Source organism: Papaver somniferum, chromosome 8 (genome assembly GCF_003573695.1).
Source record: "Papaver somniferum cultivar HN1 chromosome 8, ASM357369v1, whole genome shotgun sequence".
Lineage (NCBI taxonomy): Eukaryota > Viridiplantae > Streptophyta > Magnoliopsida > Ranunculales > Papaveraceae > Papaver > Papaver somniferum.
The window spans coordinates 41,863,858-41,878,450 of NC_039365.1; the positions used below are offsets into that span (position 1 = coordinate 41,863,858).

The following is a 14,593-nucleotide window of genomic DNA, read 5'->3' on the forward strand; positions in this document are numbered from 1 at the left end:
ATAATAATCATCCTTAATTAAAGTAATGCCGGATTCAGTTTTACGAAACATACCTTTCTTATGAAGACTATGCTTAGAGTTGTGTTTGATGTTCTCGCCTTTGTCATCTTTGGAAGACTTGTGTTCATCCACATGCGCCTGGTAGCCATGTTCCTTTTCAATTTCATGTCACAAACTTCGTTTATACTCTGACCACGGACACGGTAATTTCCCAATCACCTAATACACCACATCTCACAAACCTTAGTTCAGATAAAATATGAGTTTTGAAGATAATATCTAGATTTATAAACTTCGTTTGAACCACCATATCAAAAAACTCATGGTTACCCCATAAAAACTACTTTAGTTAACAACAAAATTCTGCCCGTCAGAATTTTTCAGGAACGTTTCTCTGTTTCGTAAAATATCAGAAAAATACTTTTACAACTTCAAAAATTCTGAAATTTTACGTGGATAACTATCAGGATGTCTACTACGTTGTGTCAAAAGGGTTCATCGAAATTCCTTTTAGGTTAAGAGATAAACTTGAAACTCTACAGCTGACCAAAAATTCGTTTTTGTTTTTCACTCCACAATTAACATCCATGATTCACAAACCAACCAAACATTTTCGATTATTACAAATCCTAATGTCTTAAGATTGTTTGAGTGCAATAATCAAAAACAAGGAAAAATCAAATAAGCAAAAGTTATTGATACTTAGCTCATTTATAATGGAAGTGATCGATTTGATGAAACGGATAAGCTCCCCATATCTCAGCAACAACAACAAGGCAAAAATTTGGAAAAACATAGTGAGTCACGTGTTCAACACGTTGCCCTTAAGACATTAGCGCCCGGCTACACTCAAGAGTGATGTTATAGCCCTCACAGGACGGATATCTCCAGTATAAAACACCCTACTACACCTACTACTAGCATATGTAGTAGATGCTCAACTTGAGCTTGGCAACTCCGAAAAACCATAAAGGAAAATCTCGAACACTTGAGAAAACAATATAAAATGTTTTTTCCCTTAAGGGTCCCTCTAAATATAGAGCAACCCATTTCCCATAGATTTTACAAAAGTAGACAATATGTTTATATAATTGACAAATACAACTTAAGAAGAAAAACACCCTGATGTGGGACTAAAAGGTTTATATAGTTTCTTAAAACTACTAAAATTTGGAAACTCCACAATATGGGACTAATAAGTTTCATTCACAAAAGAAAACAATAAATTATAATTTTTTATTAAAACTTTACAAAAATATTTTTTATTAATCGTTTTCCAACAGATATAACCGCAAATACTGTGGCAGATACATTGGAGCTACCAGATCTACATAATTGCACGGAACTGAAAACTGCATGCCTCAACTTAGCAGCTAAACCTGAAAATTTAAGAGATAAATGTTGTATTTAGAGTTCTAGCTATTTGCTTAAATTTTATGAGCGCCAAGTGTGCCTGTTCAGTTTTGGTTAAACAATTATTTTCTAACCCATCAAACGTTTCACTGTTGAGGTTACGAAGTCTGACGGGGATTCATATTTGAAGAAGTGCGTCCCTCACTATTGACAGATTTATTGAAGACTAGTGCAATGGTGGATAGATAATGAAGCTAAAACGACAAATAGCCAACACTGGCCTGACTCTGCCGTTAAGTAATTTTATGTCTTGTAGCATGTGAATCTAAGTAGGTTAGTTCTGATAAACGGTAGTATGTTTCTCTGTTGAATATGACTTGGGCCAAAAGGACACTCTTACGGTGTACTAGAACTGTAAATTACATACTAAGAGATGAGGTAATTTTGATCTTTTATCCACTATCTGGATTTGTTTGATAAGACAATACTTTCATTTTAGAACTGTAAATTACATACTGTCCTTTCAGAATATGTATATTTTAAGTGAAAATGGTACAAAAAGGGCTTTTGTTTTGTTCCTTCTTTTAAAAATTTGCTAATTGCATGCAAGTTAACAACTACCAAGACACAGTGCAGGTGTATAGCTATGCTAACATCTTTTCTAGTACGTACTGTGCGTATACGTAGGCTTTTGTAGTTTTTGTCTTTTCATGTCCATCTCAAAAAAATTATTACATTGATGTTTTTCTCTTTTTTTCTGTTAAAGAAGTACAACTCCGTGACCATGATTACATGACTCCTCCTATTACATTGACTCCTCCGTGACCATTGATGTTTTTCTCTTCTTTTTTTTTTTCTGTTAAAGAAGAGTACAACTCCGTGACCATGATTACAAGGAAAGTTGATGCTGAAATTGTGAAGCAGTATTAATTAAACCTGCCTTGGTTGGGGGTACCCATTGGGGTATTCCTAATGAGACAAAATCTGGTCATTTTGAAGTAAAACCAAGCCTCCCCTTAACTATGTATTTTCTAAATGGCTAATATACCCTTGTTTGATTAACACTAAAAATTCTGATTAGGTTAATTAATTGAGTTTACATGAAATAATTAAATAGATTAAAACTTATGAATTTAAGTTATCAAATTTTGTTTTTGATTGAACTCATGTGGGAAGATTTTTGATGAAACAAATTTGTTTTGAGCATTTTTTTTCAACGAAAATGAAAACATACTACCCAAACACTTCTAAAAAGGGGATTGCAAAGCTGATGTGTGAAATCATACACAAAATTAAAGAAGAAATCACTATGAAAAGTCGGCAGGGTCGACACTATATCTGGCCGGCGAGGTCTACAGATGAGTAACATGCCGACTATATCCGGCCGGCAAGGTCAGTGAATGAAGAAGATGCCGACTTTATTATTTTTGACACACAAGAGACTGTTGTAAATGTTTCACTAGTAGACATCTTATTGATTTTTAGTCGGCAAGGTCGTCAAAAAATACCGTGCCGACTATAGGATTTTTAACATACAGAGAAAGGTGTTACAAATGCATAATTAGTCGGCAAGGTATAAGGATGAATATCGTGCCGACCCTGTAAATATTACTTTCAGAAACAAAACTCTGTGAAAAGTCGGCATGCTATTCATCTTATAATCTTGCCGACTAAAAATAATATATGAAAAGTCGGCATGTTGTTCATCCTATAAGCTTGCCGACTAAAAATAAATATGAAAAGTCGGCATGCTCGACAAACAAATACCATGCCGACTGCGTAACTACAATTCAACAATTTCAAATTTTCTGATCTAATTTGTCATTCAAATAACTAAACAAAATACTAGAATGAATTTGAAAGAATTAATCGACAAAAAAAAAAATCATAATCGACGAAATTTTTTCATTTGAAAATGATGAAATATAGAGTAGGAGAAAGGAATTGATCATTAGATTGATGATGAAGGAGAAGGAAAGAAATTAACAAGGTTTTGATCTAAAACCCCAAAGGGGTGGTTCTGGTTATTATTAGGAGAAGGGTAATTAGGTAACTTTACACATATTAGACACTCCTTAACCCTTTATTATGGTTGGGAACAAAATGAGTATGCCCCAATTAATCTGGGTATACCCAATCTCGCCGGGTAATTAAACATAGATTGAGATTTATGTTTGTTTTTTTTTTTTTCATGATTTTGAACAGAGACTTTTTTTTTTTTTTTGTAGCATATTATGTGGTAATCTACCTTGTATATTAAGCCTAAAGATAGATCAGTGCAGAGTTGGGGATGATTTTATTTTTGTTGTTTTTGTTTTTTGCTCCGACTTCGGTGATCTCCAATTTGATCTCTGGAGTTGGAGATCATATATGTATGAGGATATAATGATGGGATTGTTACTTTTGTTTCTAGAAAAGACATCTGAAATTAATGTATCTTTCAAATTAACCATCACTTCTGGTTAATGCGCACACACCAAGTTTGTATGCGAAATGTGATAGAATTCACGTGGTGAGAGATCGAAAAGATTGTTTGGTCTTGTAGAATTTTTTTTAAGAGTTGTTGCCTTTGTAGAGGAAACATATTTTGAAGCATACTCAAGGTTCGGCTGATAATTTAAGTTTTTGCCTAGGTTCGGTCGATAACTTTTCGGCCCAACATAGATAGATGTATGACTCAAAACAGGTTTTTTTTTTTGTAGAGGGTGATAATTTAAGTTTTTGCCTAGGTTCGGTCGATAACTGGTTGGCAGTCTTTCTTTACAAAAATCCCATACTTTAGCTATCTTTTTCTTTGTTCGTACCGTCATCTTCGATATCAAAAGATATGTCACTAAAAAGGCCGAGAGTTTCAGAGTCTAATCACGAGATTTCAAAATCGATTTATGAATCCGTGAAAGGTTCTCATGAGTATGATATTAAAGGATATTCTCTAACAAGGGGAACGGGAGTTGGTAAATCGATCACCAGTGGCAGATTCACAGTTGCTGGTTATGGTTGGAAGATCCTTTTTTATCCAGACGGCGCTAATCTATCCGTGAGTATTAAGCTAAAAAGCCCTGGAGAAGTTAGGGCATGGCTTGAACTGAAACTACTGGATCAAACCGGAAATGGTCAATATGATCGTCCTACAACTCTATACAAGTTAAAAAGAGGAGGCTCAATGTACGTACATGTTTTCCGTTCTTATGTTTATTGAATCATATCGTTTCGTTGATACATACATATTCGTAAAAAAATCTACTTATATTGTGGACGGCCTAGTGCATTAATGATGTTTCCGTACGGATCAATTTCAGGGGATATAAGAGGTCGGCGTTGGAGGCCTCAAGCTTTCTCAAGGATGATTGCCTTAAATTTCATTGTACAATCGGAGTAGTGCGAACTCGTGTTGGAAACGGGAAACGTTATGTTATTCCCGTACCTCCACCAGATATGATTCAGAATCTCAAGGTTTTGCTGGAATCTAAAATTGGTTCCGATATTACTTTTGAGGTTGGCAATGAATTCTTCAGAGCCCATAAGGTGATTCTTGCAGCTCGATCCCCTGTATTTAGAGCTCAGTTTTTTGGACTAGTGGGCAATCCAGACATGGAAATAGTAGTCATTAAAGAGGTTGATCCTTTTGCATTTAAGGTAAAACTATTGAAAATTCATTATTCTGTTGTCATGCTTTAGCATCTATATATAAATATACTAGCGCCGCTACCTTATAATAATATACATGATGTGTTGCAGGCCATGTTGCTATTTTTGTACTCGGATGAACTTCCCGAAACACATGAACTTTCTGATTCAGATCCTCTTTGCACTCCAACTACAATCGTGCAACATCTGTTAGCTGTAGCAGATCGCTTTGGCCTTGCTCGATTGAAACTCATGTGTGAGGAAAAATTATATGAAGATCTAACTGCAGATACTGTGGAAAATACACTGGCCATAGCAGATGTCTACAACTGCACGGAACTGAAAACTGTCTGCCTAAGCTTTGCAGCTAGACCAGAAAATTTAGAAGGTAAATGTTGTATTTTAGAGTTCTGTCTGATAAAGTAGTTAGCTATTTAGTAGTAGTTCTAATGTTGATTTTAGGAGGAGTACCAACTGTGTCTGTTCAGTTTGGAGGTTCAACATTTATTTACTTACCCATTAAATGTTTTGCGTGTAGAGGTTATGAAGTCAGATGGGTACGCAGATTTATTTACTAGTGCAGCAATGGATAAAAATTGAAGCCAAAACAACAACAATACCTGCTGAAACAATGGTGTCCTAGGCTAGTTTCTAATTAACTTGTTGGGAATATTTATTACAGTGTGGAAAAACTATGAATTATTTAGTGTTTGTTAAATGCATTATGGAGTCGAAGTATTTGATTTCTTTTAAATCAAAAGAGGGTTGTAGAACTCTGATATGGTATAACGAGCATTGAGTTTTATCTGGAGAGAATGCAAAGCAAATACTGAGCATCCTTACTTTTTTGTCGGTGAACATTTTTAGCTAGAATTGGAGATGATATGCACCTAGATTAACGGGATGGTCACTTCTGTTTCTCTAAAACCGAAAGAGAAATGTATCTTTCAAATTGGACAAATGCAAGCAAATGACCATCACTTTTAGTTGATGCTCTCGAATGTACCATACGCATAATATGGCGATGCTGCATCAATTTCTCTAGCTGTTAAGGGTATTCGCGTCGTTACCCACGTCTTTCTTAAAACTCCTCCTCCTTTCTTCTTTCTGGGTTTGTTTCTCTTCTGCGTTGGGATTGGGAGATGGCTTCATGTGTCTCTGCTGCTGCTGATCGACAAACTCTTCCTCCTTCTCCATGGCAGTTCAGCTGGTGAGTCTCTCACTCTCTTCTACCAGTTTTGAAGAATGGGTTCTGATTAATTTTCGATTTTCCATCAAATTTGTGCTAGTGGGATTGTTTGTTTATGTCTCGATAATTCTCTAATCCGTATTGTTTCACAAAGCTTCTCCTCAATTGATTATCAACTAGTAATGGATTTCACTTGTATCAATTGTAGTTGATTGATTGAAAAGTTGTCTGTTTTCCTTAGTGGGGATCTTGATTTTGGAAACCCTACGAATACAATTTCTTGAATACTCACTGTTTGGGTGTTGTTTATCATTGCCTCTACGCTTGACTCACACTTGGGTCTTACACACCCATTACTTGAAAATGGTGCTCTATTTGCTATTTCCGTTAATCGTATCCTTTTTTTTCTTGTGTGTTGTCTGCAGTGATTTGGAAGTCAATTATGGGTCTGGTGAGAATGCTTTCATAGTATGTGCAGCAATAACTGTTGATGCGGAGGTAATGCTTCACTACACTTATTATTCCCTAGTTCTTATTATTTATTGAATATGCTCAACTTGTCTGATGTATATTATCTCTGATTTCAGTAAAAAAACAATTTATACATTAAATTGAAATCCCTTGTATTTGATCTCTGCTCGACAGCTGCAACCTGACAAAGTGAGAAGGGTGATGACTGTGACAGATGGAAAACTTTCAGTGTGGGTTTAATTTCTGTACCACATTCATGTCCACGTCCTAGTTTCAGCTGTCTAATTGTTAAATTAGACTTTGCATTGTTAATGTCGCGTTTTTAGCATTACCTAGTTTTCAAGTACTTGGCGGGTAAATTTTTGGGAACACGTCTCTAACATGCTTAGACATGGAGATTTGAGAAACTGACTTTGTAGGCTGTGTCTATTTACCAAAAGAACTGTCTCAAACTTATCAACATCGTGGGTGATCTGCTTAGTCTTGTATCATTAAAATATATCCCCTTTCTTTTCTCAGACATTTTGAGGCAGTTGAAGCAAGGTTTCTGCGAGCATCATACAGTTCATTTGTTGACGTTCTTACACTTGCAACGAAGACTATTGAAGAATTTGGGCCAGGGATGCAGTTGTGACAGTAGTGAAATAAAACTGTTGAATGTTTTCCTTCAAAGCTGCAAAGCTAATTGTCCATGACTTATGTTTGAACTATGTAATTTTGTAGCAGTAACTTTCTGATGTTTCTGCTAGTTAACAGATTTTATAAGAGTTGCTCAAGTTGGTTAATATCATTAGAACTTCTTCAGTTCCTCAATTGTGTACAACTCAATTTTTCTTTATGTTAGCAGTTATCCTGATTTGAATCTTTCCTTGGCTCTTTCTTTTGAATGCTCAACCGTCGTGTCTTGTTTATCTTTTGTACTTCAAACCCTATATATCTAGGTTTTGAACTAATTTAGTTGTTTTCTCTGTGTCGATTTTATGTCCGAAAACATCAGCAGTGCTGGCCGAGGAAAGTACTCTGATAGAAATCCAAAGGGTCACTCTGCTAGGACTGCAGGTGGTTTTCACGAAAAGCATTTCTCTGGTTCTTTCCGTAATATATTTTCTAAGGTTAACTCTCATACTTTTACTCCTTATCTTCATACTCTTTTAGTCCTGTCTCAATTTCTCGTTTGTTATATTGATTCCTTTTTGTTTTAATTTTTATTTATGGTTTGTACTTGTGTTATATGCTTGTTCAGATTTTTGAAGAAATTGGAGACTTTGCTCCTGAGATACAGGTAATAGCAACATTTTTTCTCCTGTTATATGTGATATGTCTAATGTGTGAAGGCTTAATCTCTTGAACCAGTTCTTTTGCCTTTTATAAGTGGAGCTGTTCCTCTCCTTTTTATGAAGCTGCTCATGGCTGTCAGAAGCAGCTGAAATTTAATGTACGTGTTCATTGCAATTCTTGTAGTGAATAAAAGTTGATGCGATTTACAAGAATTTGGAATTCAGAACACAAGTTCTATCAGCACAGCAGACTCATTTAAAAGATTTAACATCAGTATTCTGTTTGATTTAGTTGTGGTGTCAGATCTTGTGTGTTTTGTTGAATAGGCCACTAGATTTCCGAATATTAACAGATTTTTTTAGGTGGTTTAAGGGCAGCCTAGAAGAAGTCTGATGTTTTCATTGTCTTGTGTATATTATTACTGCAGATAGACTCGGTCATCCAGCATATGCAAAGATGAAAGTGTGTCTAACTTGTGGAGGCGTTGGAACAGTAAGTGCTCAGATGCATAATGGCAGTGATTTAAGAAACATTAACTTTAGATTCAGTAAGCATTGTTATCATGGGGAGAAAACATTCCCATACTCTCCGAGTCTCAGTACGCCTTACTAGAGTCTGCATTTTAATGTATATCAAATCATTATCAATCATCAAGAAAAAGGAAAAAATAAAAAAGGAAACATATGTTAATCAAATTTGTTGCATTGTAATGTATTTCAAATGTTCTCTAGCCAGGTTACAGTTCCTCCTTTCACGTCAACTTGCAGTACCTGAAAAGGACAGGGCCGAATTGTTAAGGTTTGGAGAGATTATAAAAGGTTTCTCCTGGCACTTCCTTTCTAAATATTTTGAAGCTTTATCTATGTGGCTGCAGGAAGTTTGTACTGCTTGTAGAGGAGGCGGAGTTGTTGAAGGTGTGAAGTACGTAGATCAATGTTATAATCCCAGCTGGTTAGTTCTGCATCCTTTTCTTTAAGATATGAGACATCGAAATAAAATTACTGGAGCTAATTCTCCACTAAGATGAATCTTTTTATTTTCCAGTAGGGGAACTGATCTTGATATTCAGTTATGAGGTAAGGAAAAAAAAAAGTCATATTCTTGCTGAATTTTAGTGCAGTAAATCTTTTGTATTCTTTTCATGGCTTAGGCGTTGAGTCTGGGGATACAATCAGATAAAAAGAAATGCTGGTAATAGTGTCGGATGAGGAGGTTAACAGTTAAAACCTGCAACTATTAACTATGGGGATGCAATCAGTGTAAAAACTGCTGGTAATAGTGCGGAGGACAAGGAGTTCAAGGTGGAACTTGATACATGAAACTAAATGCATATTTTCCACTAGTCTTAGAAAGATTGATATAGATGTCACTGAGGCTATTGTTTGCTATGAATTCGTTGCTGATTCTATTGTTTTTCTTTTTGTCCATACTTTGTTTTCTTCAGGCTGTGAAAGATTCTATTTTTCTTAGAGATGGTGCAGACATACATGTTGATGTTAATATTAGCTTCATACAAGTGAGAACAGATACATTGTATTTATATCTTCTGTTTTTTATTTATCAGTTTTAGAAACAAAATGAGCTTGTACTCGCTTTGAAATTCACTTTGATCGGGCGATGAGTTCAAAGTGAATTTCAACACCAGCAGTTGATAGTTTTTCTATTCACTTTGATCGGACAATGAGTTCAAAGTGAATTTCAACACCAGCAGTTGATAGTTTTTCTTTCAACAGTATAGATTAGTGTAATTAAGATAACACCAGGGAACATGTAGGATAAGTTAATATTGAACCCAGCTGTCTGATCAAAAAAAAATAAATAGAAATAAATAAATAAATAATATTGAATCAAAATAGCATTCAGACTGGCAAGTCCAGCTAATTAAAACATGTTTGCTAAAATTTGCCATGAAAACAAAGATGCAAGGAGATCATGCAAAACCATTTCCACCCATGCATAAACCCTACGTAGAAGACTGTAAATGACAACAATTTTCACGCACTTGCAACAAATATAAATCAGTTCACAGTAGTGGGCAGCAAGGTATATATCTTTTCCAATCCCATGTGCTTGTAAAAGCAACAACACTATTGAAATCAACTTCTCTCGGCAATGGAGGAACTGAGGAAGTAGTGCACGCAGTCAACCCTATTTCTAACAATGAAACAGAGCTCACAAACGTCCAGCACAACAATTTGACTCAAATTAGTACAACTATAACGCCAGAAGCAAAGCCAACAAAGACGTTCCAAGTTGTAAATTATTCATATTTGAAAAAAGATGTAAATTCTAAAGAAACAAAAAAATCACATGACATTACCGAACTCTGTAAGATTTTAAATATGTATCCATTCTTGTTAGATTAGGATTAGATTTACTTATCCGGTCAAAAAAGGATTAGAATTACTTAGATCATAAATTTAGGTAATATACGAATACGAATAGAAGTTGTAATGTTTTCCTATAAAAGGAGGATCTCGTCTTGCATATTATTATTGCATCTATTACTTTCACTATCTTCTTCCTTGCTTCACGCTTCCACCAGTCCTCCGTCAGTTTTACGGGATGTCGTCGTCGCAGTCGATATATGGAACTGTGAAAGGTTCTCATGAATATGAGATAAATGTAGGGAATAGTCGTGCACTACTATCCCGATTGATTGTTGAGGAAAGTAGATCAGTGAGAAAATACACCTAACATGAGAAACACTCAATAGAAAAGAGAAGCACACTGCAATTTACGTGGTTCGGCAAGTTGCCTACGTCCACGGACAAAGAAGATTGTTTCACTATAATGATTCAAGAATATTACACACTGATTTCTCACCAAGACCTTTCAAATAAAGTCTCACTCACAACTCTCTGAACACAAAAGAAAGCTAACTCTCCGGTACGTACCTGTTTTCAAATTCCTAATATGGTTATTGAATTTCATTGAATCCTTTAGACTCATCCTGTAGTCTCCTATATATATCCTAGACGGCCTAGTATATAACCATACGGATTAATTTCAGGGGATATGATACGTATATGAGAAGGCTGAAGGTCCAAGGCGGAGATCTATCTCAAGGATGATTTCCTTAGCATTCACTGTAGAGTCGGAGTAGTTCAAGCTCGTGTTGAAGAGGGGAAACGTTATGTTATTCCAGTTCCTCCATCAGATGTGATTCAGAATCCCAAGGGTTTGCTGGAATCTGGAGTTGGTTCTGATATTACTTTTCAGGTTGGCAATGAATTCTTCAGAGCCCATAAGTTGATTCTTGCAGCTCGATCCCCAGTATTTAAAGCTCAGTTTTTTGGACTAGTGGGCAATCCAGAAATGGAAATAGTAGTCATTAAATCCTTTTGCTTTGAAGGTAAGGCTTTTGACAGTTTGTTATCTTGTTTTCATTCTTTAGATTCAAAAATACAGTTGCATGTATGTCTATAAGTTATTTTGTTTTCATTCTATGTATAAGTTTACGACGGCCGCTAACCTTATAATCCTATGATGTGTTGCAGGCCATGTTGCTATTTTTGTACTCGGATGAACTTCCCGAAACACATGAATTTTCTTATTCAGATTCTCTTTGCACTTCAACTACAATGGCACAACATTTGTTAGTTGCAGCAGATCGCTATGGCCTTGCTCGATTGAAACTCATGTGCGAGGCAAAATTATGTGAAGATATAACTGCGAGTACTGTGGCAGACACACTGGCCCTAGCAGCACGATACCAATGCCACGAACTGAAAGCTGCTTGTCTAAACTTTGCAGCTAAACCTGAAAATTTAAGAGGTAAATGTTGTTTTTATAGTTCTGGAAGAGTAGTTGGCTATTTGTATAGATTGCATGAGGATCAATTACCAAGTGTGTCGGTTCAGTTTCAGTTAAACAATTATTTTCTTACCAATTAAATTCTTCACATGCAGAGATTATGAAGTCTGATGGGTATTCATATGTGGAGAAGTGGCGTCCCTCACTATTGACAGATCTGTTGAAGAAGAGCATGCGGTTATAAAAAATGAAACCCAAACAACAACAACATCCGCAGTAGCAGTGGCAACACCAACACTGGCCTCATAGGGCAAGTTATTGTTTTGACTTTATTAACATGATTGGAACAACATTACAATGTGCAAGAATTGTTCAGGACATAGCGTTTGATGCATTATAGAGTGGAGGTCTTTGATGTATTTCTTTATTTTAAATCAAAAGAGGGTTACGAGCTTTAAGTTTAACTTGGAGAGAATAAAAAACAAATACTGAGCATCTGTAGGCGTAAAATGTAAAAATTCTTGTTTCATATGTCCACTTGGTAAACAATTTTCAAATTGGAGATACCGGGATTGTTACTTCTGTTTCTAGAAAAGAGATCTGAAATGTATCTTTCGAATTGCACACCTAACCAGAATTAAAAGGTCCACAAGATAGCAAATGAGTCACGACCATCTCTTTTGGTTGACTAGTGTGATATTATTCCAAATTTTGACATACAGCAGTTTGGACTATACTCCCTCCCGCCGTTTAACTGAGCATAGGGACGGCATACGGATAATATGTCGCTGCTGACATCAATTTCTCTTGCAGTGAAGCGCATGTTTTGAAAAAGATAGTAAAACCCTGTTAGTTACCTTAAAACTCCTACTGATCTTCTTCTTCTTCTTCTTTCTGGGTTGTGTTTGTTGGGACATCGCTTCATGTGTCTCTGCTGCTGCTATGCCCGATAAACAAACTTTTCCTCCTTCGCCAAGGCAGTTGAGCTGGTCACTCTCTCACCCTCTTCTACTGATTTTGAAAAATGGTGTCCGACTAATTTTTGATTTTTCATCAAATTTCAAGATGTTTCATTCTCTCACTAGTTCACTAATTTGTATTCAGCTTCTCAATCGATTATCAACTGATAACGGATTTTACTTTTATCAATTGTAGCAAATTGCTTGATAAGTTGTCTGCTTTCCTTAGTAGGGGACCCTGACATTTGGAAACCCTACCATTACAATTTTTTGAATACTCACTGTTTATCACTGCCTCTATGCTGAACTGCAATCTGCAACTCACACTTGTTCCCAACCATTATTCGAAAATGTTGCTCTATTTGCAAATGCCGTTCAATCGTATCCTTTTTTATATTATCTGCAGTGATTTGGAAGTAAATTACGGATCTGATGAGAATGCTTCCATAGTATGTGCAGCAATAGCTGTTGATGAGGAGGTAATGCTTCACTAATACTCTTACTTACATTTCCCCATTTCCTATTATTACCTGGTTTTAATGGTAAGTTGTGCCTGGCGGGTAAAATTCTGTGAACACGTCTCTAACATGCTTAGACATGGAGAAGATCTGAGAAACCGACTTTGTAGCCTATGTGAAACTATTTACCTAAACAACTCTTTGTTTTTTGATCGTTCAAAAGGATAGACACAAGCTGTGTGCGAGCGTATACAACTGAAGAGCGAACTGCCCACAAAAGAAGCAACAAAACAGCGATACAGCTAAAGCAAAGTTGCAAACAACAAAAAAGACCAGTGCCTACTGACGGAACGATAAATACCACTGCCTAGTGACAATAAGCAAACTCGTCAACATCTTCTATAATTAAGTCATCGTGATTTTTTACAAAATCTCTAAACATTTCTTCACGATTAGTCTTTAGAGGTGGAAAATCTAAGCTCCATAAAGAACCATGCTTCATTAGCTTATCTCTCGAATTTTTTTAGGAACTTTAGTTTTAGGAAGCTTTTTCTTTTTTGAACTTGCAAGAGTACCATTTGGGAGCATACCTGTACTTTTGGATTTGATATTCAGTTTCATACCAATTCCAGTAATTGACTTGCACGAAGACGGCTTTGCGATGCTACCATTTGCGACAGTTATTTACCTAAACAACTGTTGCAAACTTATCAACATTGTGGGTGGTCTGCTTAGTCTTGTATCATTAAGATATATCCCCTTTCTTTTTTCAGACATTTTGAGGCAGTCGAAGCAAGGTTTCTGCAAGCATCTTACAGTTCATTTGTTGACATTCTTACTCTTGCAACGGAGACTGCCGAAGAATTTGGGCCAGTGGTGCAGTTGTGACAGTAGTGAAATAAAATTGTTGAATTTTTCCCTTCAAAGTAGCAAAGCTAATTGTTCACGACTTGTGTTTGAACTATGTAGCTTTGTAGCAGTAACTTTTTGATGTTTCTGCTGGTTAACAAATTTTATAAGAGTTGCCCGAATTGGTTAATGTCATTAGTACTTCTTGAGTTCCCCAATTCAATTTTTCTTTATGTTTGCAATTTTCCTGATTTGGATCTTTCCTTGGCTTTTTGAAGAAGTTGAAGAAATTTGCTCCTGAGATACAGGTTAATAGCAACCTTTTATATGTGATATGCCTTACGCGTGAAGGCTTAGTCTCTATTTTCTTTGAAGTATACAGAGAAGGGGTTCAGGTCACAAATTGGAGTTTGCTCATTCAGATTAAATTTCGTGCCAGAATTTTTAGACCTTCTGGTATACCATTTTGAAGCATTTGGGGAGACCATTTCCAGGTGGAGCTGTTCTTTGAACCTTGGTCTTTTATAGTCGGAGCTGTTCCTCTTCTTTTCTGAAGCTGCTCAAGGCTGTCAGAAGAAGCTGAAATTTAATGCGCGTGTTCTTTGCGATTCTTGTAGTGAGTAAAAGTTGATGTGATTTTGTGCTCTCCTAGT

General features: G+C 36.0%; 2 protein-coding genes across 2 annotated transcripts; both read left to right on the plus strand.

Moving 5' to 3' along the window:
• The first annotated feature begins 4,124 nt into the window (after positions 1-4,124).
• Positions 4,125-5,666, plus strand: LOC113304784 (BTB/POZ and MATH domain-containing protein 3-like). The gene is made up of 4 exons (XM_026553923.1): positions 4,125-4,518; positions 4,653-4,989; positions 5,092-5,368; positions 5,519-5,666. The coding sequence occupies exons 1-4, from the start codon at positions 4,181-4,183 to the stop codon at positions 5,578-5,580; spliced, it is 1,014 nt and encodes a 337-aa protein (XP_026409708.1). The 5' UTR covers positions 4,125-4,180; the 3' UTR covers positions 5,581-5,666.
• Positions 5,667-5,866: 200 nt separating this feature from the next.
• LOC113304785 lies at positions 5,867-7,503 on the plus strand. The gene is made up of 4 exons (XM_026553924.1): positions 5,867-6,190; positions 6,595-6,667; positions 6,815-6,870; positions 7,160-7,503. The coding sequence occupies exons 1-4, from the start codon at positions 6,123-6,125 to the stop codon at positions 7,272-7,274; spliced, it is 312 nt and encodes a 103-aa protein (XP_026409709.1). The 5' UTR covers positions 5,867-6,122; the 3' UTR covers positions 7,275-7,503.
• Positions 7,504-14,593: the final 7,090 nt, after the last annotated feature.